The 25,967-nt window shown below is 39.4% G+C and overlaps 1 protein-coding gene across 1 annotated transcript in view; it reads right to left on the bottom strand.

Moving 5' to 3' along the window:
• Nucleotides 1-4,207: 4,207 nt before the first annotated feature.
• Nucleotides 4,208-25,967, bottom strand: part of cftr (CF transmembrane conductance regulator) — a 38,891-nt gene continuing 17,131 nt past the window's right edge. Inside the window, exons 12-26 of the mRNA XM_054619751.1 lie at nucleotides 21,738-21,832; nucleotides 19,337-19,423; nucleotides 18,110-18,905; nucleotides 17,126-17,292; nucleotides 16,337-16,623; nucleotides 16,102-16,181; nucleotides 15,171-15,321; nucleotides 12,336-12,563; nucleotides 11,503-11,603; nucleotides 10,155-10,385; nucleotides 8,437-8,592; nucleotides 7,688-7,777; nucleotides 6,962-7,134; nucleotides 5,318-5,423; nucleotides 4,208-4,423 (exon numbers count right to left, since the gene is read on the bottom strand). Of these exons, the coding sequence (XP_054475726.1) occupies nucleotides 4,208-4,423; nucleotides 5,318-5,423; nucleotides 6,962-7,134; nucleotides 7,688-7,777; nucleotides 8,437-8,592; nucleotides 10,155-10,385; nucleotides 11,503-11,603; nucleotides 12,336-12,563; nucleotides 15,171-15,321; nucleotides 16,102-16,181; nucleotides 16,337-16,623; nucleotides 17,126-17,292; nucleotides 18,110-18,905; nucleotides 19,337-19,423; nucleotides 21,738-21,832 (2,964 nt within the window). The remainder of the gene's footprint in view (nucleotides 4,424-5,317; nucleotides 5,424-6,961; nucleotides 7,135-7,687; nucleotides 7,778-8,436; nucleotides 8,593-10,154; nucleotides 10,386-11,502; nucleotides 11,604-12,335; nucleotides 12,564-15,170; nucleotides 15,322-16,101; nucleotides 16,182-16,336; nucleotides 16,624-17,125; nucleotides 17,293-18,109; nucleotides 18,906-19,336; nucleotides 19,424-21,737; nucleotides 21,833-25,967) is intronic.

The following is a 25,967-nucleotide window of genomic DNA, read 5'->3' as shown; positions in this document are numbered from 1 at the left end:
CTCTGACTCCACCTCCTCCTATCTGACTCTGCTGTGAAAACCTCCCTCCATGGTGTACAGACTATGTACCTGACGACCTTTGACTTTTAGTATTCGTACTTGTTATCCGTACTTGTTACACTGTACTACAGTTGTGTACTTGGGGACCATAGTTTTATTCTATCACAGTATTTGAAGTATTTGTTTGGTTTGGTGAGACTTTTAAAACGGAGGTAAAAAAAAAAACGAGAGAAGGTTACTTTACTGTCGCCTTATTCCAGTGACTCAACCTGCTTATTATGGGACAGTGAAGAAGATATACAAGTATTTAAAGGGTGGAAACTGCCTCAGAACAGTACTAACACAGTATTTCTGTGTACTTAAAGTGAAATACTGTGCTTGTCCTACTGGTATAAGGCCATTGAAGTGTAACTGAAAGGTACTTTTTTAGTGAAAAGTGTTTTTGGATCAAAGAAAGAAACAAGCAGGTTTTTATTTTCTCTTTTTTTTTGTTTTTGTTTTTGCTATTAAGTATTTTGAGATCTTCAAGTGTTTTATCTTTAAATAGTTGCAAAGTTGGGTTTAAATACTGTTGAAATTAATCAGGGTTTTACCAAATATATTTGTAAATAAGAATTAGTACGTTTAAATGCTCTATAGATTGGTGTACGTGGTATGACGCTTGTACAGTGACGAAAAACCTTAAAGCGAAACTGCTGATTTAAAGATAAAAAACAAAAACGTGTACATAGTGTTTGTAAAACCAGTTTGGTTCTGAAGCCGTCACTTGTTTCAGAGTGAAGGAGCCGTGGCAATAAGTAATAGAAGTGTATAAACACAGGATGTCCTTTCAACTGTAAGCCATAATAAATATTTTAAATGCCCATCGTTTTCCCCCGAGTCGTGTTTAACCACAACGGTGTCATTCTTACTATTGTTGCTTTGTTGCTTTCCATCACCACTGTGCTCTCTTTTACTTTGAGGTATGTGAGCGGACATTGTTTATATATAAATATAAATATATATATATATACATATGTACAGGAGATTTTGGTCAACCTATGATTTTGATCTGTACGATAGCTGTTTGAAGTCTTTCTAGCACAAATATTAAAATGTCACTGTTAAAAATCCCCATCGGACTTCTATATTTATTCTGATTTGTTAATTTTACATTTTGAGTAAAAACACATAACTTTACTTCCAAAGTCCCAAAAGATCATTTTTTAGCAAAAAATCTTAGTTAAAGTAAAAAAAAACTATGTTCTCGTATTAAAATACAGAATAAATCTGATAATTGTTTTGTTTTTAAATTTATTTTAATTCCTGTTTTCCTCAACCCAACTTGTTTGTGTTTAAATAAGTTTAAATTGAATTAAACACAAACAGGATGCTGACTGCAGTTCACTTAACGACCATCGGTGTCATTAAAAACAAGATGATTTTTTAAAAGAAATTGTACATGGTGGAGAGAAACCCACAGAAAGAAAAAGTACATAAAATAGTATGTCTTTGAAACAAAAAACATTATTTAATTCTGTCTTTGTGAAAATGTTGGAATTTCGAAGTTGCAGGTTTTTTTTTTTCGTGGGTGAAATATATTTTTGCATACTAACAGCATTCACTGACAATAAGTACATATTTAGTATTTAATTAACAGAATTTTCCTCAAACAAAAATTGCTCAACGACTTTCATCCACAAATGACAAAAACACGACGCTGTTCTCAAAATCTTTATAGTTTTACTGGAAATATAGTTGATTGAACAAATACATTTATACATTTTTTTGGGACATGTTCGTCCCTTTTCCTATGAGTAAGAAACAACTTTGTTCTTAATTTACTCTGTAAAAAAAGAAGAAGAAATCTGTCACAGTTCACATATCAAGGCGTTTCTCTGTGGTACCTTCATGTAAAACTATTCTACAGTATGAAAGAAGAAACACACTTAAGAAAATAAAGTGAAGTTAGAAGAGTCCAAACGGTTTCCAGTTTCAGAGTGAAAATACAGATTTAACTTTGAAAAATGATAAACAAGAAATTCTTAATGTTTGCTTTGCGTTTGTACAGCAGCGGCTCTGAAAAAATATATATTTCAAATAGAAAATGTACATTTTTTGTATGAATTAGCGTCTTCATCAAGTAACAGAGGCTGAATAATTAAAGTGAAAAGGGTATTTTTTTAAGAAAAGGTCACATTTCTACATCTACGCTTCATTTCTGGGGATGAAATGAGAGGAAGAGGAAGTGTGTCCTTGCTGTGGAAGCTGTGAGTACCTCAGGGTGTCTCTAAAGTGCATTCAGATAGAAAAATAAAAGGTCTCTGAGTCACCGCTCTCTAGGAGTGTCGGCCATAAAGACACTGTTCCTGTGTGTGTGTGTGTGTGTGTGTGTGTGTGTGTGTGTGTGTGTGTGTGTGTGTGTGTGTGTGTGTGTGTGTGTGTGTGTGTGTTGAAGACTAACCAAAGATACAAAAAACACAAATATTCAGAGGATACTTGAACGAAACACACGTGAAGCCGCTGTAGAAGTCTTAACGTTGACGTAGCATTAAGCGGGCGTTTATTTTGTTTTCTGTTCTTGTGTGGAAGGAGATCTTTTTTTATAAAAACAGAGTTTTATTTTAAAAAGGTAGAGGAAAATATCTGTTTGAAAAAATATCCTTGATTAAAATAACCTTAATTCTCAGTTTGACAACGTTCTGATCTTTTATAATCCTGTAAGAAATAGTTGTCTTTTTCAGGCCCATCAAAGTTGTTACTGAAATACGTCTTGGTGTCAACTTCTGGAGACAACATCAGACTTCTTTGAAGAACTTTTATGTTAATTTCTTTACGTGTAACATTGTTTATTCCTGCTAGCTACCTGAAGTTAACTGATTATGTGCACTTGATGGGTGAACATTGTGCTTTCCGAGCTCTCACAGTTACACTTTGTACTTGTAGGGGAGAGAAACCGGATCATGAAAGATACATTCAATAAGTCAGACTTCTACAGCGGCTGATGTTCTGTGTTCAGTCCGAGTTTAAACAATCTGAAGAGACTGAAAAGTAAAAAAAAGTAGCTGTTTGTTCAGAACCAAAAAAAAACATGATTTCTTAGAAAGTAAAAGTCCCTTAATTCAAACTAATGAAAAGTTTTTCAAAAACAATTTTTGCCACAAATAAAACAAAAAACCTACGATGCAATTCATGCTTTTTCAAAGCAAACAGTTTTTGGAGTTATAGGAGAAACTTTTTGAGGATAATCTGACACAGTTTGTTCAGCCCCCCCCAAAAAAAAACAACCTGACTGAAACCTGCAAAGGCACTTTGAATGTTTCAATAAAGAGTCCAGATATTCAGACTGAACCAGAGTTTAGGACGTGTGATTATCTGAACACGTCTAACGGGTCGCTCTGACCTCGCTGGTCTCTGTTTCATGGGAGGTTCTTTATCTCCCACGTTTCTGGAAGTTAGATCTCTCCCTGCAGCTCATAAACACACTGGTTTATTAATATATTTCTAATTTTGTCACAGATTTACAGCAAAAAGTCTCAATGTGGGAACCTCTCATCTGTCAAACTGTCTAATCTTTTTAATTCCAATTTGCATACGTACAACTTTAACATTTTAAAGTAGTTTCTAAACTTGCAGCTTCTGTTGTTCTGTTGTTTAAAGTTTTGCACACTTTAAATATGAATTTTCTGTCATTTATACCTCCACGTTCTGCACTGAAAACCCCTGATTCAAACTTTCGAACCATTACAGACACATTGTTTTTAATTATCCTCCATCACAAATTATATTTGTGTGAATTAGCTGCAAACATCAGGTTCATTATGTGAAAGTGTAGCCAGATGTTATTTGCTGTTTTTATTTGTGCTTTGCATGTGTACACTATATTGAGTGTGTGTGAGGATTAAATGAATATATTTGTCAATTTCGTTCGATGTCAATATGATGGAAAACTTTTTTGCACATGAGTTTTAAATTTAATTTAATAAAGATTCAGTGCAAAGTGAGTTTCTCCTGCTACTGAATGAAAAGACTTGTCTGGGAGAGTTTTAGTGTCCCATAGAGAAGCTGTTTCACTTCTAATCATTGACCCAAAGTCATGGGTATCGAACCCTTGTGCTTATCCGTTAGAAGTGTGTGTGTGTGTGTGTGTGTGTGTGTGTGTGTGTGTGTGTGTGTGTGTGTGTGTGTGTGTGTGTGTGTGTGTGTGTGTGTGTGTGTGTCTGGCCGGTTAGAGGCGGGTGTCGTGGACGTCGTCCTCAGCCTCCTCTGGCAGCGATGAGATCTTGGCGGTCTGCGGCGACGCCCTCTTGCTGGAGTTGAGGCGGTGAAGCGGCGGGAAGAGGCGGAGGCTGTCGGCGGGACTCATGGCCTGTTTCAGGTGACTGGTCTCGTTCATCAGCTTCTGGATGGAGTCGTAGCTCTTCATGGAGCTGCCATCGATCATCTGCACAGACGGGAGAGGAGAGGAGAGGTCAGCTGTGTCTCTAAACGTCTGTTTTCTAAGGTTTAAAAACAAAAGGGAACTATTTTCTAGGTTTCGAAGGAGCAACTTCATGATTGGCTCAAACTAAAGGCCTTTAGTTAGTTTGACTGCTTTAAAATATCTCGAAAAAAAGTCCTATGATGCTCCAAAAAAACATTAAATATTCACTTTATCTGACAGAGCTTCATTAGGTCCACTCTACAACCACAGCAACCACAAACACACCCAGCTGGGTGTGTGTGTGTGTGTGTGTGTGTGTGTGTGTGTGTGTGTGTGTGTGTGTGTGTGTGTGTGTGTGTGTGTGTGTGTGTGTGTGTGTGTGTGTGTGTGTGCGGTACAGGATGTGTTGTCCTAAATTGTGTGGAACTTTCTGTTGGATGTTTTTCACTAAAGAAAAGCAGCTGGAAATGTAGTGTTGCGTTCAGTTCAGACCATCTGAAGCAAAACTATCTTTATTTCAGGTAGTTTCTTCTTTTCAGAGTTTACAGTGAGTGAGAGGTGTGTAATACACAGGGATGGTAATGAACCTTTCTTGTTGTCTCTGTTGTTCTGTGTTTAACTGTGTCAATAGTATGTTTGTTTACAGTGCTGTAACAAGAATTGTCCCTTTTAAAGTCATTAAAGTTCTCTAAAGTCTAGAGGCGTACGAGATGAGCTCAGATAAAGGTTCTCGGGGGTTGAACCAGTGAAATGTCATTTGGTGGTTGTTTCTGAGTGTAAACATGTTGAATAATATCGAGAGGCCGAGTCCCAGGAATAATCTATGGCACCAGATTATCCTTTGAGGAAAAAATTCTCTTATCTTCTGAAAATATGACCAGAAAACAAAAATCCACGTTTCATCCGACAACGTACCAGGAAGGACTGACACTCCAGCAGCGGCTCCACTCGGTGTTCTGACAGGATGACGGTGCAGCCGGAGAACGCATGCTTCAGCGTCTTCCTCAGGACCTGCAGAGTTCTGCTCACACACGGACACAAAACCACGTCATCATCATCATCATCATCATCATCATCATCATCATCATCATCATCATCATCATCATCATCAAAGGCCGTCTCTCTCTACCGCTAACGCACATTAGCTGTAGCGTTCTGCTCCTGTTGAGGCAGCGTTGGCCGCAGGTTAAACTTGATTGGTCATTATAGGCTTCATTTACCATTATGACCCCCCCATATGCTTAGACACACACACACACACACACACACACACACACACACACACACACACACACACACACACACACACACACACATAATTACTGTAACTGTAAGCATTCTAGATTGTCACCATATGCATCCACACATGTTGGATGTGGGTGACTTCTGCTGCCACAAAAACAAACTCAAACCCTCGATCCCTTTGAGGAATCAGTTGTGTTTAAGCGTTGCAGTAAGAAGCAGCTTCCTTTAGCTTTAGATTTAAGCTGCAGCCTTATATATATATATATATATATATATATATATATATATATATATATAACTCATTATATAACTCATTACAAACGATAGTCTCTGATCACTGCTCCTGCTTCTGAATTTGCTTCTCCAGGAACATAGTTTGTTTTTTATATATTGTACATATTGTGATGTCTGAATGAGATTGTTTGAGATGTTTCTATGTTCTTATAGAACTGGTTTTCAATTGACTCATCTGGTTAAATAAAGGTAAAATACAAAAATTGTCCACAACAGAAAATAAAAAGACAGATATCAACTGGACTCCGGTTAAACAGCAGACAGGATGACAACGCTGTTTCACGGTCTCTTATTAATTCGACCTGAATCTCTCTGATGCTGTTAGCGACATGAAATAATGATTGGAGTCTTCATGTCTACATTTATTTTCTTCTTCCTCTGATTACTCCGTGGCTACTGACATTTTTTGATGCATTGAACTTCAACATTTAGCAAAATTTTGTGTGATTCCAATCGCTGAAGTTGAGGCATATTTTCTAATAATTTGCCATATTAAATTCACACTTCAGTACACTAATGCACCAATACCTGTCTTAGAGGTTTAGGTTCATGTATAGATGTTGGTTGGAGAGATATCTTGTGAAAGTTTTTCTTTTTTTTTCTGTTTACATTTATTTTGCATTTATGTGTCGTGACTGAAAACTACAGGATATTTTGCTGAGAACTTTTAACTCAAAATCCCCAAAAACAGATATTGTCTTTACAAAAAAGTGTTCAAAAAGTAGTGCCCAGGTTGTAGATATGAAAGTCTCTTTAATAGAAACTTTTTCTTAGTTCACCTTTTGGCCTAAATGTGAATGTGCTTTTTCAGGCTCTGAGTAAAGTAAAGTAGTAAAGGTGCATTTTGAATCAGATATGATGGAATCAGATGGAAGGTTGTCATTTACTTTAACTACAGCATCGGAGTATTTTTCACAGTTTAAAACAGAGTATTTGGAAAAAACTCTGAACCCAAACTTAAGTTTGAAAACTGCAACACACACACAGACAGCTCAGAGTGTTTTGTGGTTTGATACTGACATGGGGTCGAGGTAGGCGGAGGGTTCGTCCAGCAGCAGGATTCGGGCCTTGCTGAGGATGGAGCGGGCGAGACACAGCAGCTGTTTGTGTCCGTTGCTCAACACGTTGCCTCCGTCCTCCAGCTGAAAGTCCAGCTTGTCTGGAAACTGTTCGATCACCGACTTCAAACCCACCTGAGGACACACGGGGCAGATGTTAGGTTAGAGTTCGAGGACTTTGGTTTCAGATCAGGAGGTCAGGTTCACTCACAATAAACAATCTTTGAAATAGAATTGTTGGTTAAACCTAAAGCATTTGGTTAAAAGAGAAGTTTTTATTTTTCTGTATTATTAGTGCTCAAAATGTGTGAAAATGTTCGGTGCTATTGTCAATATTAAAGCGTCATTTGGTACATATGTTTTTTCCCCGACAGCTTCATCTGTGAATTTAAACATGGTTTTGTCCCGAAAAAACATTTTTTAATTTAAAACAAACTTTTTGCGTCTCATAATCCTGATGACCAAAACTATGAACACTTCTTTCTTCATATTTCCTTTGAACATTTCAATTTTTTCCTGTATTTTAGTGGTGAAAGAAGAAAATGTGGCTGGAAAAATCAACAACTTACAAAAATAAAAGCTTCATTCCTATGTATTACTACTATAATGAATTGTTAAACATCAAACTGTCTGGTAGACTAGTCTGGTTTACCAACAGCCAGAAGATGACAACAGAAACCAGCCTCACCTCCTCGGCGACCCTCCACAGCTCCTCATCGCTGTGACGTTCGTGTGGGTCCAGGTTCATCCGGAAAGTTCCGGTCAGAATAAAAACTCTCTGTTTAAAAACGGATCAGAGGAAGGGATTGGATTAGAAAGGCTTCCTTTAAATAATAATAATTTGAATGGTAGCAGTATAAAATCTCACAACTTGGAACAAACTGTTTTAAGTTTTATGTTTCGGATCTAAAATGAAATAAATAAGATTATTAACGTGATTCTTTGGCCCAAAATGAGTCAAATCTCCCAATAACAAGTTACTGCTAGGACATATTTTGGCTGCTCAAGAGGTGAGAGGATGTGAATACCACAGGAAATAAACATATGGCTGAATCTAATAATGCACATTTGGTGTTGATGCTTTGAAAACTTTCAGTGTTAAAAATTCAACCCTCAATCACTGATGTAGAAAGAAATCCACCTTTTTTTCATTTGTGTTATATTATTATGTATTTTCCATCTTATTTTTCCATTAAATATGGTATTCCATCCCTGTTTTAATGTTTTTTTCTTTATTGTAAAGCACTTTTTGCTACTAATTAAAGTTTTAATGTTATTCAATTTATTCATGTTTGAAAGCTCTATTTCAGATGACAGTTTGCTGTTATTAGTCTCTCAAAAAGTGAATTGTGAACATTTATTTGAACTTTACCCGGCTGCATTTCCCTATCATCAAACGGCTTTATTGGGATTTGTTGAAATGATATTCTCATTCACCTGTGGCACCACCCCGAAGGCCTTCCTCCACGTGTGCAGGGAGACGGAGCTCCAGGAGACGCCGTCGATGGAGATTTCTCCGTCGGTGGAGGCGAGGCGCAGCAGAGCGGAGAGCAGGGTGCTCTTCCCCGAACCGGTTCGACCCAACAGACCGATCTACACACACAACAGAGACAATCAATACCTGCATTAATACTTCAGGTGCAGTTCATATGGACAGAAGGATATCACCGTGAAATGAACTCCAGGTGTTTGAAGTCTTAAAGCTCTCTCTCTTTTTTTCTGAAACCTCGAAGCAACAATTAGTTTTATCAGGAGAACGTAGAGTCGCTAACGGGACGAGACCAAAGAGCTGACACTCACTGCCAGGAGGGGGGAGGGGGGGAGAGGGAGAGAGAGGGAGAGGAGGGAGAGAGAGAGAGAGAGAGAGAGAGAGAGAGAGAGAGAGAGAGAGAGAGAGAGAGAGAGAGAGAGAGAGAGGAGAGAGAGAGAGGAGAGAGAGAGAGAGGAGAGAGGAGGAGAGAGAGAGAGAGAGAGAGAGAGAAAGAGAGAGAGAGAGAGGAGGGAGGGAGAGAGAGAGATAGAGGAGGGAGAGAGAGGGAGGGAGAGAGGAGGGAGAGAGAGAGGGAGAGAAAGAGAGAGAGCAAGAGAGAGAGAGGGAGAGAGAGAGAGAGAGAGAGAGAGAGGAGAGGAGAGGAGAGAGAGAGATAGAGAGGGAGAGAGAGATAGAGAGGAGGGAGAGAGAGATATAGAGGAGGGAGGGAGAGAGAGAGAAAGGAGGGAGAGAGAGAGAGAAAGAGAGAGAGGAGGAAAAGGGAGAGAGAGAAGGGTGATAGAGCCAGAGGGAGAGAGCAAGAGAGAGAGACAGACATAGGGATAGAGAGAGAGAAAGCAAGCCAGAAAGCGAGAGAGAGAGAGTGAGAGGGAGGGAGACAGTGTTAGAGAGAGAGAGTAGAGAGAGAGAGAGAGAGTAGAGAGTTCAAAGTTGTACCAATTTCTGCTGTCCTCTAATAAAAGGCACTGTGGCAGTAAAGTCTGTTTAACATTACAAGGAAGTGTTTTAAAGCTGCATTCTCTCTCCTGTCCATCAGGGGGCGACTCCTCTGGTTGTATAGAAGTCTATGAGAAAATGACTCTACTTCTCTCTTGATTTATCCCCTCAGTAAACATTGTAAACATGAGTTTATGGTCTCAATCTCTAGTTTCAAGTCTTCTTCAATACAGCATGATGTTCATTTAGTAAATGATGCTCCATTTAGAGTCAAACAGACCATAAAGCAGGGTATGCTTTAGGGCGGGGCTACACACTGATTGACAGGTCGCTATAAGAGAGGGTCTGGATTTCACCCCTTTAACATACACATATCGATCCATTGTTAATAGAAATAATATTGATTAAAGCAGCTTTAAACAAACAGAAGCCTGGCTGGTACGTCGCCTCGTCATGACCTTCATATGACCCTTTAAATGCAGTGTGTGTGTGTGTGTGTGTGTGTGTGTGTGTGTGTGTGTGTGTGTGTGTGTGTGTGTGTGTGTGTGTGTGTGTGTGTGAGCTCCTCTTTGGCTATTTAGAGCTTTGATGTTTTAAAATCCAATAAGGCAGAGCTAACATGCATCACTCTGCCCAGTTTCATTAAAACCCACTCACACACACACACACACACACACACACACACACACACACACACACACACACACACACACACACACACACTTACGCTCTGCCCCCCCTCCACAGAGAAGGAGATGTCGCTGAGGACGGAGCGTCCGGCCTCCGTGTATTTGACGGTGAGGCCCTGGACGTCCATGCGTCCGTGGTTGGGCCAGCAGTCTTGGGCGTGCGGGTTGTCGATGACGAGGTCGGGGTCTCCTTTACCGCTGGACCTCTCCGGCAGGGGCTCCTCCGACGGCAGGTCGATGAACTTGAACACACGATCCACCGAACGCATCTGAGAGAGAGAGAGAGAGAGAGAGAGAGAGAGAGAGGATGAGTGGAGAGTTGGAGGTCACTGGGAGTTACCCAGTTCAAACAGTAGTTTGCTACTGGTGGAGACAGGAATTTTATAAACAATTTCTAAGCTGGTCAAGACAACAAACCCCCTTTTTGCATCTTGCTGTACAAGTATTTGAATCAAGTAAAAATATATACACACACATATATATATATATAGATATATATGTGTATATATACATTAGAATATCAGTCAGACATTGGAAGAACTCTGCCATCTCCCCAAAAACACACACCAGCACCATTTATGTGTGTGTGTGTGTGTGTGTGTGTGTGTGTGTGTGTGTGTGTGTGTGTGTGTGTGTGTGTGTGTGTGTGTGTGTGTGTGCATACTGTACAAAACGTCCTGCAATGTGATGAGCTCAGTTAACCAAACAAATTAATTGTGAGGAGAAAACAATCACCGGGACGGTGAAAGAACTTCATTCAGTCTTCAGAAACAGAAGACGAAAAGAAGATGGCGGAGGCTTTGTGTTTTGTTTTGAGGTTAAGGTAAGGCTGAGGTGAGCGCTATTATTAGGTTAAGTTAAGGTTTAAATCAAGGTTAAGTTAAGGTTAGTATTATATTTAGGATAAGGTTAGGTTAATGATTAGGTTTAAGTTATGTTTAGGTTAAGGTTAGGTTTAGCTTAAGATAAAGTAAGGTAATGTTAGGTTTAGGTTAGTTTTAAATTAAGGGTAAGGTTAGGATTAGGTTTAAGTTTTAGTTTAAGCTAGGCTAGGTTTAGGTAAAGGTCATGTTAAGGTTTATGTTCATGTTCATGTTTTGTGTTTAAGTTTAAGTTAGTTTAGGTTAAGTTTAAGGTAAGGATTAGGCTGGTAGCAGCTGTGGTTTGGGTAAGCCTCAATGTGAGTCAATGTGATGTCATGAAAACACGACTTTGGGCTTCACACACTCTTAGCTGGTCATTGGTCATGTTTCTTTTTTTAAAGCAAGTCAGGTCTAACTATGGTGTGTGTGTGTGTGTGTGTGTGTGTGTGTGTGTGTGTGTGTGTGTGTGTGTGTGTGTGTGTGTGTGTGTGTGTGTGTGTGTGTGTGTGTGTGAACCACATACCAGTCCGTCTACAGTGATGCTGGTGATGACAGCCCATTGGAAAGTCCCCAGGATGAGCATAGCTAGGGCCACGATGATGCCAACCTCCCCTGGTTTGTCCTCTGTAGACACACACACACACACACACACACACACACACACACACACACACACACACACACACGTACACAAACACACATGGTCATCAATACTGTCCAATCACAGCAGCTCTCTCTGATGTCAGAGCAGCGGTCAGGTACTGCAGCTCTGCTTCTTGCTCTATTGGAAATAATGAGCTGTGAAATGAGCCTTTAATCTGCTCTCCACATAAACACGGCGCGATGACGCAGCCACAGTGTTTGTCAGAGTGCACTTGTGTTTCCCATTCATTTAATTGAACACACACACACACACACACACACACACACACACACACACACACACACACACACACACACACACACACACACACACACACACACACACACACACACACACACAAACACACACACTTCCTTTTGTCCATGACATTTTATCCGGTGGCATTCCAGCGCTTTTGATCAGCTATCACAGACGTATGTTACGAATCCTGATATCTGACTCTACACACTGTAACACACAGATAAGACCAGCGTCTTCACTTGATAGGCCCAGTGGAAACAATAAGGCGTTTACTAACTAACTGGAATTTCGATATGTTCCCTCCTCTTGTTCTGGGTTTACAAACTGCTCTTGTTTCCATAAAGACTTTGCTTCGATCACAGCTCGTGCTTTTTTGAAGCAACTGTTGTCATATAAAAAACATGCAACCTATCTTAAATCCATACATGCACCCCTTTAATCCCGTCACTCACGGTTGGTTCCCACGGCGATGAAGGCCGCGGCGCTGAAGAACAGCACGAAGATCATGTCGCAGCGGAAGAGGAACCAGCGCAGCGTGGACAGGTAGAGGAACCAGGTGGCCGTGTGAGTGTTCAGCGCCTTGTGGAAGAGCGTCTCGAAGTAGGTCTGACGCCCGAACGCCCGGATCGTCCACAGGCCCTTCAGCGAGACGATGAGGTGGGAGAAGATGGGGCTGCGAGCTGCAGGAGGGGAGACGGTACATAAAGTTTAAAAGTTGAATATGTTGGGAAAATATTAGTAAAGTTGGTCCCGACAATAAAGCAGCTGTACTGATGAAAGAAGAAGTGAGCCTAACTGGCTGGAATTAAAAGTTTTTAAATGAAAGAGTGATAAAAGACAAAGAACAGAAGCAAGAAAGCAAGAATTAAGATAATAATCATTATATTTCTTTATGTATTGCCTCCTTTAGTTCTAACTTTATCAGATTTGGCTGTGTGTGGTACAGCTAAGTATGAGTCACTTGTCTCTCTCTGCTTTCAATTACTCTCTTTAATTGTACCTTAGCTGGACATTTAGTTGGACCTTAGTTTAACTTTTAGTAGAACTTTTAGTTGGACTTTTAGTTGGACCTTTAGTTGGACCTTAGTTGAACTTTTAGTAGAACTTTTAGTTGGACTTTAGTTGGACTTTTAGTTGGACTTTTAGTTGGACTTTTAGTTGGACCTTAGTCTGACTTTTAGTTGGACCTTAGTTGGACTTTTAGTTGAACTTTTAGTTGGACCTTAGTTGAATGTTTAGTTGGACTTTAAGTTTAACTTTTACTTTGAGTTTTAGTTGGACTTTTAGTTGGACCTTAGTTGGACTTTTACTTTGACTTTTAGTTGGACTTTTAGTTGGACTTTTAGTTGAACTTTTAGTTGGACTTTTAGATGGACTTGTGGGGGAATTCATCGAGGATATCTCTTTTGGTAACATGAATAAAACGTTGCCAAAAAAGGGAAAACATTCTACTAAACATTCGAGTGACTAACACTCATAAAAATGTCCTTTGTATTTTGTCGGGCCATGATGTTAGTGGCACCAGAGAGAGAGAGAGAGAGAGAGAGCAGAACCAGGATGGGGTTGGAGGAAATCCCAGCACGGCTCGTCGCTCTGACCCCGACGCGTTCTCAGAGGCTCCGGAAAAGACCTCGCTGTCATCACCGAAAAACGCACATTCAGTGTGCAGAAACCAAAACACATGTGGGTTCGTCAGCAAGTCCAGTGACCTGTTATCTCATCCTCTGGTTGGACAGAGTGACACCGTCCTGTCGGCTGACACACATTCAGACTTTTTAACACTCAGAAAGTTTTCAGAGCCTCACTGCTGCACAGAGCGCTATAGCTTTTTCAAAGTTGAATAGTATTGAACGAGTCGTGTGTCCAAATTGAATCAACTTTTGACACTGCAGATCCTTGAATCTGAAACAAAACACCCGCCAAGTGTGAAGTATAGATTGGATGAGCAGAGACGGACCAACAAACAGAGATTCCTTGGTTTAAGGTGCACACCAGGCATGAGGTCGGCCGTAAACTAATGTTAGGCCGTCAGTTTTTCTGTGGTTTGTATCGCACCTTTGGCATTAGTCTGCCTGTGTCACAGATCAGTGGACAATTGGAAATGTTGAATCGTTGGCAGAGCCCATTGGTGAGAGCATTAAAGCTCTGCCCTCCTTTACCAAGCCGTCTACCTCTTGAGAGCCAAAACTATTTCAGCTGACCGACTGCTTCTGCAACAATTGATTCATTCAAAGAGTCTCACTTGGGCAGAAGGTCTAGTAGTTAAAAAGCTTATCCTGGAATATTTAACCCCCACAAACCAAATGATAACAGTCAAAAACAATTGTTTTAAATGTGTGCAATGTGTAAAATGTCTTTGTTCATATCACAGGGTTAAGAATCTCTTTGTTAATCGGAGGTTAACGGTTATTTTATTCGCCCTGCCTCCCTTCCTCTAACTGTTCCCGCCCCTCTGAGGCAGCCCATCCATCCTCTCCATCAACCCTTCCTCTGTCAATGTTTTTTGTTCTTCAGCGTGACCTTTGACCCCTTTGGCACCGGGCCTCCCATCAGCCCCCCCCCTCTCCCCAGTCCCGCTTCCTCTGTTCACTCTATTGGTTTTACTATCATGTTCTCACTTTTACTCTTCTTGAATATTTGTCATTTCATCATTGCACTCTTGCAGATTCCTTCTTCTTAACTCTCATTCTCATGTTGTTGACGAATAAAAGAGAATAAAAAATATACACACACACACATATATATATATATATATATATATATATATATATATATGTAAAAAACTGATATAAAGACACTCGTGATGCTGGTAGAAATTACTCAAGAATACTTCAGCAAGACCCATTAAAAAAAATACTGTCCTGTTTTATCCACCTTGGATTTCAAATTGTAAAAAAGGCATTTTGATTTTTGCATTTAGAAACAAAACATATTTTGTTGCACTAACCTTACATGGATTAGAAAATATATAATAATATATTTTAAGCTTTAAGTACATTTAAAACACACTTGAATGCATTCAGAATATATTTTAAAAGTAATAAAAGCAAATAATCTTAACCACATTTGAACTTTAAGATATTTTAATGTATCCAACATGTGGCAGCAGATTTTGTTTGGACTAACATATCGCAAATGTTTATTTCTCTTTTGTATGAGAAGGTCAGTCTCACTCAATACACTAGTTTTCATGCAATGCTATGAGGTGAAACAGCCTTTTCTTTGCGTCAGTTATTCGCACGTCTCTTCTCAATGTCACACTAACACATTCCCTCCCAAACTCTCACCTTCAGCCTCCAGCAGTTTGAGCTGCTGTCCAGTTCGTAAGAAGTACTTTCTGAGGATGACGAAGATGACGGCCAACGGGATGGCAGCGATGAAGATGTAAGGCCGTATGATGGATACGGTGAAGATGGCACCCGTAACGATCAATGTAAGCTGGTGTGAGAGGTAAAAAAAAAAGGAATGAAATGCATGGATGGAAAGTTGAATGTAAAGCTATATTTTGTTCGTAAAGTGGAATAGTGCTTGATTTCAATTCAAACCAGATTTGTTTGTAGTTTAGAGGGTGTGATTTAAATTATTCTCATTATTATCTGACCAAGATCTTCTTCATCACCAGTGTTATGGTTCATTTTGTAAAAAGGAAAAAAAGTAAATCATAAGCAAAGTAGTAAAAATGAAACACCAAAGTATGGTTAACATTTTGTACTACCTTGCCAGTACCTTCATCATTTCAAGTGTTAATTGTAAAAATAAATGTTATACTAGCAGATGTTAATTTTGTGCTTCTGCCAAGTAGGCTATGTAAGTAAATGGTTTCTGTTTTGTCTTTTAATGGTGTTTATTATTTTTATTTCCTATTTTTCCTACTAGATTTCCTGAGGGGGAGGGCAGTAATGGAGAGCCATTCCATTCCTGAAAGAGGACTCTGCAAAAATCCTCCTGACAACAACCTCCACTATTTCCCTGAATCCATTTATGTGCATCAAAACAATATATATCTTTTTTTGTAAATACCATCTTGTCTTTGCTGTATATGTTATTTATATTTTATTGTTGTACACATTGTATATTACTATTTCCGTGCAGTACTGTAGAAGGCAAACAAGCTCATTCATTCCACATAGCACACAATAGAGTGTGTTGAGTTTGCGACAAACAGGCCATGAAACTTGAAAACATGATGATACGTCATCCACTGTGTTGGTTAAATACCTGAATGAGGTCAAACAGCACCAGAGGCAGCATGTCGTCTATGGTGGCCATGTCCTTGGTGAATCTGTTCATGATGCGGCCTGGAGGAGGACAAACAAGAAGGAAGGTCAACTCGATTAGTATGTTTTTCTTTATGACAAAAACAGGTGAATACATGTGTACAGGTATGACTTTTTTATTTATTAAAACCAAACAGAAGAGCCTTAAAAACTATGAAGTAAACTGTGAAAATCACCTGATTTCATGGTGTTGAGAACGGCCATGGGGGCTCGTAGAACAGCGCTGAGCATCTGTTCGTGCAGCCTCTTGGACACTGTGAGCAGTGTGTGCACTAGTGGGAGACCCCGGAAGAACCCCAGGGCCAGCACGCTCTCCGACGTGGCCACGTAGATGTAGATGATGTAGTAAGCGCTGGTCGGCGTGACGATGACAGCCAGGTGGGTGGGGGTCGACGAGGCGTTCGGGTGCTGCTCGTCGATGTAGTTGGGCGATGAAGGGTTGGCGCCGTCCCTCCAGATCTCGCTGGTTTGAACGGAGCAAAGGGTTGAGAATGAAACACGGAAGTCAAAAAATGCAGAATGACCTAGATATTCATGCATAGTATGTAACAACCTTTTATATATGAATCCAACATTTAAAAGCACAAGTTCCTCAGAAATATTACCAATTGGAAGTTTCATTTACTATTCAAATTATTTAAATATATGTTTAACATGTAAAGCATTCAAATATTTAAACATTGTATTGTTTAGTGTTATAAAAGAGTAATAAATACTACAAAAAAGAGACTTCTTCAATATGTTTGTTAAACAATTTCTTTTGCGACTGAATCTTTTTGTAAAAAACAAAAACAAATCTTATTCGTGAAAATATTTAGTATTTGTGTTTGGGGCCAATGTCTCCTGTTTTAGTATTAAGGAACATGAAACATAACACTTACTCAGTAATGAGGAAAATGCCAATGACTGAACCAGCAACCTATTAGTGGGAACAATAAAAATAATAAGAAGTTAGATAAATTCACAAAAGTGAAATAACACAACTTAAAAATGGTAATTTTACCTCAATGAAGAAGACAAAGAGGATAAACAGTAAGACGTAGACTAAGCTTCTGTTGGTGGTGATGTAGCGAAGGTATGTGCTCCATGAGGTAGTTTCAAAGATGTTCTCTCGTTCATCTGCGAAGCATTGCTGTGAAGAAACAGAACTGCTCTTAGACTAAACTGTATGTGCAGACAACCTTTAAAGTTACTAGGAGGAACTTTTATTTTGTGTTGACTTTGGCGGTCCCTGTGGACAGAAGTGGTAGTGTTTCCGAGCACCAGAGTCCCTTTTAGAAAACCTCTAATTTTACTACAGCAGGGTCTGACAGTCTGAAACGCTCAGTCCTGGTTTTGGTTCTCCCCTGTGAGTCCCTTCCCTCCAGCCGGTCCAGCAATACGGCCTAGGTCTGGACCGGAGGAGCAGAGAGGAGAAGCTCTGCTCCTGGAGGAGGAGGATGAGGAGACGCTGTTGTTGCCGGAAGCTGAGCTCTCCTCCTCCTCCTCCAGAGCTCCGACTGCAGGTCGAAGTCTGCAGCGAAGCCGGATCTGGGTCTGTCCACGGTGGACTGGTCTCTGCTGGATCTGGGTCTGTCCATGGTGGACTGGTCTCTGCTGGATCTGGGTCTGTCCACGGTGGACTGGTCTCTGCTGGAGGCCCCGCTGGAGTCTGAGCTGAAGGAGTTTCCGGTGAACCTTCATGATTTAATCTGATTTCACTGGAACCGGACCCAAGCATTTGTAATAACTATATAGAAACAGCCAATCTTCTCTCTGATGGTCTTGCTTACTGATGTAGGTCATAAAGAGGTAACAGGATTAAACCGAGACTGGTTCATAACCAGTTAAAAGTTCCTCATAGTAACTTTAGTTTGAAGAACATTTTGTTGGTATTCACAGGATCATAAAAATGAGGGTGAAGAAAACATTCTTCTGGAAGTCTAAACATAAACGTGTGTCTACTCTACCTCCATGTCTGTTTCGTCCACGTCCTCGCTGACGTCATAAACGCTGTCCTTGGACAGGCGGCGGGCGTAGATGTCCAGCTCGGACACCAGGTCACACTGCGGCGTGATGGACAGCTTTTTCCTGAACGACGACTGAATCTGGATCTGCTCTCTGCGGCCCTGACCCCGAGACTTGGTGATGAACGCCAGCACGGACTGGCGCCGCTGCCCGTTGAGGTGCTGCAACCCGTTATGGTACAAGTTCCCCCTCGGGAGAACCTCCTCCACCTGATCGTCCTCGGGTACCACGGAGAATTTCCTCTCAGAGAGTTCACGGACCCCGTCCTCTATCGTGGTGGACTGTGGGGGGTTTGCAGTCTGTTGGGAGTTCCCGATGAAGGAGAACTTGCGAGCGGCTGCCAGCGGACTGAGGATGAGGGACTGCTTCCGTTTTTCCGGGTAGCCATCACCTCCAGGATGGCCCGGGGATCCGGACACGATTATCGGAGGCTGCTGCTGTCGGAACGACTGGCGCATCGCCTCCGGGCCTCGGAAGCCGGCGGTTTCGTCCACGGAGACCCTGCGGAGAGTCTCGGTGAGGATGGAGCTGCGTCGCTCCGCGTTGAAGTTGTCGTAGGCCTCCATGCCGAGGAGGAGGGAGCTGAAGTCGGGCCGCTTGGCCTGCAGCTCTGAGAAGGTGCCGTAGAAGTAGCAGTCTCCGTTGTGCAGGAGGAGGATTCTGTCCGCTCGCTTGAGATGCTCTAACTTGCTGGTGACCACGATGCGCGCCTTTGACGCCATGAGTTTACAGACGCATCTGTGAAAAGATACAGAAAATGCAGCTTGTAGAGAAATTCATGTGTCAAAACAAGGAGCATGTTTCCATAAAAGAACAAGAAGAAAAGAGTTCAGGTGTCAAATCTTCAAAGAATAACCACAATTGAAATCAACAAGCTACTTTATTTATTTATTACTATTATTTGTCAAAATGTTTTGCCTGCTTTTCCCCTCTAAAAGATCGCCACATTTCATCAAAGCATAATTCCCTTTTTTCCTCGACTCCCATCTCCTGAGAATGTAACAGTGTGATGAAGCAGCCGTAACTATGCACAGTCGACCCATTTGTGTGTGTGTCTGAGACAACAAGAGATAACCTTGACCTTGAACGTAAAAACTTTCAGCTCAACCACCCCTTCCACCTCCCCCACCTCCTCCTCCACATGAAAGACTCTCTGTTGGGATACTCACTTCTCAAAGATCTCTTTCTCCGTCACGATGTCCAGGTGGGTGAAAGGTGCATCCAGCAGGTAGAGGTCTGCGTCTTTATACACAGCCCTGAGGGAGAAAACACACGTAAGAGAGTCTGTACTGAGGAATATGTTAAAGGGACAGTTCAGATGTTTTGAGGTTAGGCTGTATGAGGTATTCATCCATAGTTAAGAAACTGACTACTGTACCAGGACGGTAGAAAAGCAATGTACTGCTGTGGACGATGACAGCAGCAAAACATATTTTAGACACTTGAAAAAATATATATTATATGCTATTTATAGAATATTTTCACTGCTTTAACTTGCAGTCAGACAGCCCTTTCAGACGGGGAACTGAAGCGGTTATCTATGTTGTCCTTTGACAAAAAAAGATTTTTACGGTGAGTTGTTGATCTTTAGTTTGTTTGTGATATTTTGTGACTTTGATGGTTTAACAAAAAAATCGTCCATTCTCTCTACTGACCATCAGGGGGCGACTCCTCTGGTTGTATAGAAGTCTATGAGAAAATGACTCTACTTCTCTCTTGATTTATTCCCTCAGTAAACATTGTAAACATGAGTTTATGGTCTCAATCTCTAGTTTCAAGTCTTCTTCAATACAGCATGATGTTCATTTAGTAAATGATGCTCCATTTAGAGTCAAACAGACCATAAAGCAGGGGATGCTTTAGGGCGGGGCTACTGTGATTGGCAGGTCACTACTAGAGCTGTATACATCGTCTCTATGTCACTCCTTCGTAACTCGAATATGATCACGGCCAAAATGCCAAACTCAAAGCTTCATAACGTCAGTCCGCAAACCAATTGGTGACGTCACAATGACTATGTTCACTTCTTATATACAGTCTGTGGTTAATACACTGTCTCTGGATTAGAACATCAAACAACCCCACTTCAAAAAATCAGAACTGTCCCTTTAAAGGTGAGAGAAAAAGAGAACAAAGGAGAAACAGAAAGCATGAGACACAGAGAGATGGTGTAAATGAGGAAGTCTGTGGGAATAAATCAATTCCAGTTGATGTTTACCGCGATGACAGAAACCCCAAAAACCAAATGAGTGTCTGGAAAATTGATCACAGGACACTAAACCAATAAATAATGCATGGGAATATGAGAGCGTCTGACCGCTGTGACCCACACACAGATTTTAATGGAGCAATAAAGCTCTGCGGAGGGACGTAGAGAGCACTCGGCGTTAAATAAGTGAGGCCGTAAAACACAATAATCTGATAAGAATGATCGGTGACGGTGATCAGCTTTGACAGGTTTAAACTATGGGAACAAATACTGTAACTTGAAGAATTGACAGAGACTTTAAATCCTTCATACTAAGATAAATGTTATTTAGTAGATGTTTTTATTGACCTCCAAGGAATGGAGGCTCTTAATGATGATATTTATGATTAGTGATTAGGTGATTAGTTTATGGCCCTGACATTGACTACATTCTCTATGCAGACCTCTTACATTGCAGAAGTGAGACGTGTGTTGGTTTATAAAAAATGGGAAGAAAATGCTATCTGGTTTTTTTTCTGTCAGTTATTTTCAGTGAGAAACTCTCTTTATAACATAACTTTCATAACATACCACGGATTACAGTAAGCAAATTTATGAGCTTTTAAAAAGCCACAAAACAACTCACTACGTGCTATATTTATATCAATTACAAGTATGAATCATATACTAAATTATTTCTATTTTAGTCCATTGCAAAACAACCACACATAAAAGGCTGGACATAGTAAAAATTGATCAGTCAACAGAGGTGGTCTGCGCTGACGATGTTTGTCGAATTGTATTTCCAGTTACATTTTTGGCTTCCCACAAGTATAAAAACGAGATAATCTCTCTCGTTTTGTCTTGTGTTATAAATCCAGCGCACCCTGGCTTTTGTTTTTTGCTGTGTTTCTGAATATGTTGAATATATAGTTTACCAAAAATGATGAATCTATGTTTTGGAGTTTTCAGTAGGTTGTGGCAGTGCACCACAACATATTTGATTAAATTATTTTTTATATATTATCTTATAAATTGAATATTTATGTTTAGTAGTTATCAGTAGGTTGTGGAAGTGCACAAATGTTACAAATTTATCCGATTTATTTGAACAAATTAATTTGTATTCATTATTTATTATATCATTTATTTGATATATTTTGTTTTTTCTCAGTTGAATTATATTTAAAAAAAGAAAGAAGACTAAAAAGAAAAATGTAATAAAATCCTGATGTTTCCAAAGTCACTAATTAACTATAAATTCGTTATCTCAATTTTGACCAAAGTAATCGTGATTATGATTTTTGCCATAAAAGAGCAGCTCTTCAGTCGCTTATGGATACATGTCGTGCTGACAGATAACCAGGTGTGACAGGAAGTACCTGGCCAGGCCGAGGCGAGCCCTCTGACCTCCGCTGAGGGTCACACCTCCTTCAAGGAGATGCGTTTTGTCTTTGTCAGGCAGCAGCTCAAAGTCCTGGAGAGGAAGACAAGGAGGGGTCAGTGGGTCAACACAGAACTGTGCACTACCTTTTTATACAACAGCGTATTTAAACATACAGTTTCAGAAAACTTGTCATACAAAAAATAATTGTCTTAATGTGAGTAATCAACTGTGGAAGTTTCATCGTGATATTTACTTGTTTACATGTTTACCCTATTCACCTGAGGCATCTCCTCTTAAAAACAAAGAAGACAAAGACATTTCATTCTTAATTATTGTCCAAATGTTGAACAAGGTATTTCATTTCATCCCTTTTTACTTCCCAAGTATGTTGCTTAAATGCCAAGCTCAATCTTTATCTGCCCGTTCTGATAACTTTGGAATGAAAACACATCATTATTATTATTATTATTACTGGGCCATTAGGATAAAACAAGCTGCAGGAGCTCCAAACATCTCCAAACACAAAAATGTCCGGTGTGATGAAATTGTCCTCATTGCACTGTATGATGCAAAGTTTTACATACAATTATGGTTAAACTAACAGGAGTCTTGCACAAAAATGACCTTTAAAAATGAGCATTTGAGTTTGCAAAGTTTCCCAACATGTTTTATAGAGTGAGGTGTTTGTGCACATTTTTAGTGCATTAATCATTTTGAGCGATGAGATGACTTGGTGACTCTTTCCAGTATGTTCTGACTAATGAAACATAAAGTTTTGAGTGGAAAACACACCATTAGCAGCTTGAAACTGCACAACATTTTGGCAGAAAATACTGCTTTTACCCAGAATAATTGGTATAAACAAAACCAAAATGAATAAATACATAAATAGGCTGTTGTCTCTGTATGGAAAGTTGCTTTTTCAAGCGTTTTAAACTAATTAAAATACATTTTAGTGAGCCTCATTGAGTCTTTCTTTACTATTATGCACAAGATATGTATTATTTAACAGTTTAATGAAACTGCACACGTACAATAAATAATAAAAGTTACATTTATTTTCATGGTAAGGTTTCCAGGTTTCCAGGTTTCCAGGTTTCCCTACAACAACCCAAAGATATGACTTTTACCTGCCAATTAAAGTAATTCATGTTCATATGATCAGAGATTTATAATCCAAGTTGACACCACTCAATAAGCACAAACCACAGATGGGACAGGTGCATGAAAGATGTCACATGGTTGCGTATCGGATGAAAAGAAGACGCCCACAGCGACGAGGATGAAGTGACAGCACAAGTGCATCATCGTAAAAAACAACAACAACAACGTCCTACCTGTTTAACGACAGCTTCCGGTGTCCTGACGGGGGCGCATAGGGGATCAAGTTTAAAAGGTTGTTTAACAGCTTGTAAAAAAAACCAAACAAGGCAGCATAGTAAAAAACATGTTGTGTGTGCGTGTGTCTCACTGTGAACAAAGAGCAGCGGGCCCAGAAGAGAGAGAGGCTGGAGGTAGAAGATGTGTTTTAACAGTGAGGAGACCACCCAGCCTGTCTGTCTGGGGCTCCGTCTACGTCTGCAGAGATCCGCTCTACCCGTCTGTCTGTCCGGGTTGCCTTGGGGATTTCCCTTGTGTATACTCTCTCTATTTTAAGACGTTTCTAGCCTCTTGAAGTAATTGATAAGGCCGATTATTGACAATTTGTACTTTTAAAAAGTTGTTACAGAGCTTGTGCTGCCAAGCATTATTCAGGATGGATTGAATATTTGCTTATAATTTATATTACACCTGTATGAAAGTCATTTTATTCTTCTCATTGTGCAGGACGGAAAACTTTTGGTGAGTCAGCTTTTAGAGAGAGCTGCTGGAAGTGTTGAAATCTTTAAAAATAAACTTAAAAACCTACCTTTTCAGCAAGGCTTTTGATTCAGTATTTTTTAGATGATTATATTCACTTACTTTATTGTATTAAAGCTGTAAAACTGTATTCTTTTGTATTTATCATTTATTTTGAATGTATTTAAGATGCAATATTTTATACTATTTTATTGTTTTTTATTTATCACTAATTTTATTGTAAATAAGATGTAAAACTTTTTTCAATTTTATTATTTCATTTATTACTTTAATTGAATTTAAGTAGTCAAATTTATATTTTATTAATCACTAATTGACTGGTATTTAAATTGTACATTTGATTATATTTATTGTTATTTTATGAATTGCTTATTTCATTGTTTTAAGTTGTAAGAGTAAATATATCTGATCAGCAATATTACAGATTGTGCCTTTAAATGAGACTCAAGGCAATAATACGTCGTCATTATGAAATCATATTTTGAGATTTTGTGATACGCAATTACATCGTCTTACTTGGTAATAAAAAAGCGCATACTAAAATATGATTATTTTGCTTTTTAAGATAAAAAATGAATTACTCATCGATTTTAATTCGTCAAGTAATAAATTCACACAAGAGTTTACAAAACCATGTGGTTATTTCTTATAGAATATTTATTGAATTACCATAAAACATAGCTATATTGTTATATTTATCGTTATCTAGATATGAAATGATGAAAGGAATGATTGACGATTTTGGTCCTGATGATAATCATTTAAATCATGAATTCTGCAAAATGCAGACGGAGAATTTAGATTATTTGTACCTTTTTTTTTACCTTTCAAAATGGTTAAAATATAAAAACACAGTCGTTTAAAATGTACCTTCTGTAATGCCAGACTAGTACAATACATTACTTAAATTATAACTTGTTACCACAACGGACTACAAACAATGTACCAGATCAAAACACTGCTGAAGCTTAGAGGCTGTTTTTAACAAAACCTTGAGAGGAATTGTCTCCTGATTTGCTGCCTCGACGCTCAGAATCAAAGCACAAAGGAAGACTTCCTGTCCTTCCTGTCATTTCCATACAATATACATCAGACCTGACGGTGTGACACCTCTCCTAAAACACAAAATGGAGGCTGTTTTTTGTGTTTTCTCAGTACATTCAGCACAACAATGTTGCATGCTAGCTTTGTTTGCTGTGACAACATTTTGTGTTTTTGTCAAAACCACGGAGGTACTGTCAGCTCCACCGCAGGAGACCGGGCGTGTTGGTCACTAAATATGAAAGTCACCCTCTGTGTGAGCTGCTGCATAGATTCTAGTGTAAACAATACTCATACAGTGTATTTAAAATATCAACATAATTAAAATAGATATCACTGATATATGAGCATGAACAAGCTTTTCCAAAAATGGTTAAAAAAAAGGGATTATCGTAATTGTTTTAATAGTTGTAGTAGTTAAGACATATGTGTTGGTTCATGACTGAGTATATTGCTTCACTATGATGTATTTTATTCATATATATATTTTTAAAAATATTTATATATATTCCCAAAATACATGACAAAAAAATACTATCTTATTTTTATTGTATTTAATTTTTTGCGTATTTTTAGGGATTTTTGTATGTATTTTTATGATTTTGAATAAGTATATGTATGTGCAGTATATACAAAAAATATCACATGACCTATTACTTCAATTTTAATTTATGCAACATCTTAAAGAGTTTTCCTGCTCAGTGGTTTGTCCTGTGTAGTAAATGTCCGTCACTGGGAACCAACAAGCTCATATTCCATCCCAGTGACATAACGTGAGATTTCCATAGCAACAGAGGAGACATGATTCTGTTGAGGGGGTCCGTCACTCAACACTGAAGCTTATGAAGTGTGTGTGTGTGTGTGTGTGTGTGTGTGTGTGTGTGTGTGTGTGTGTGTGTGTGTGTGTGTGTGTGTGTGTGTGTGTGTGTGTGTGTGTGTGTGTGTGTACCGGTGTAAGAGACAGAGAATGTGTGTGTGTGTGTGTTTGAGGGACATAATGGGTGTAAATGTGGACTGGGATGAAACCTGAACCGTCTTGAAGCTTTGCAGAGGCTCCGAACAGACAGAGAGCATCAATCCGATGAAAGAGAAAGACTTACTGCAGAAAACTGCTATGAATTGTGCCGGAAAAAATGTATATCATCACATCTATAAGTCATATTTAGTGACATTTTCATACCTATACATGTTGCTAGTGTTTGTCACTGACTTATAGTGACTCAGTGGAATCAACCAAATGTCACAATGGATTTCTGTGGCTACAATGTTTCTTGGCGGTAACAAAAATATAAAAATAATACCCAGTAAAGTGTTCAAATCAGTG

This window comes from Anoplopoma fimbria, chromosome 19 (assembly GCF_027596085.1).
Source record: "Anoplopoma fimbria isolate UVic2021 breed Golden Eagle Sablefish chromosome 19, Afim_UVic_2022, whole genome shotgun sequence".
In the NCBI taxonomy this organism is placed as follows: domain Eukaryota; kingdom Metazoa; phylum Chordata; class Actinopteri; order Perciformes; family Anoplopomatidae; genus Anoplopoma; species Anoplopoma fimbria.
This window is presented reverse-complemented; position numbering and strand designations above follow the sequence as displayed.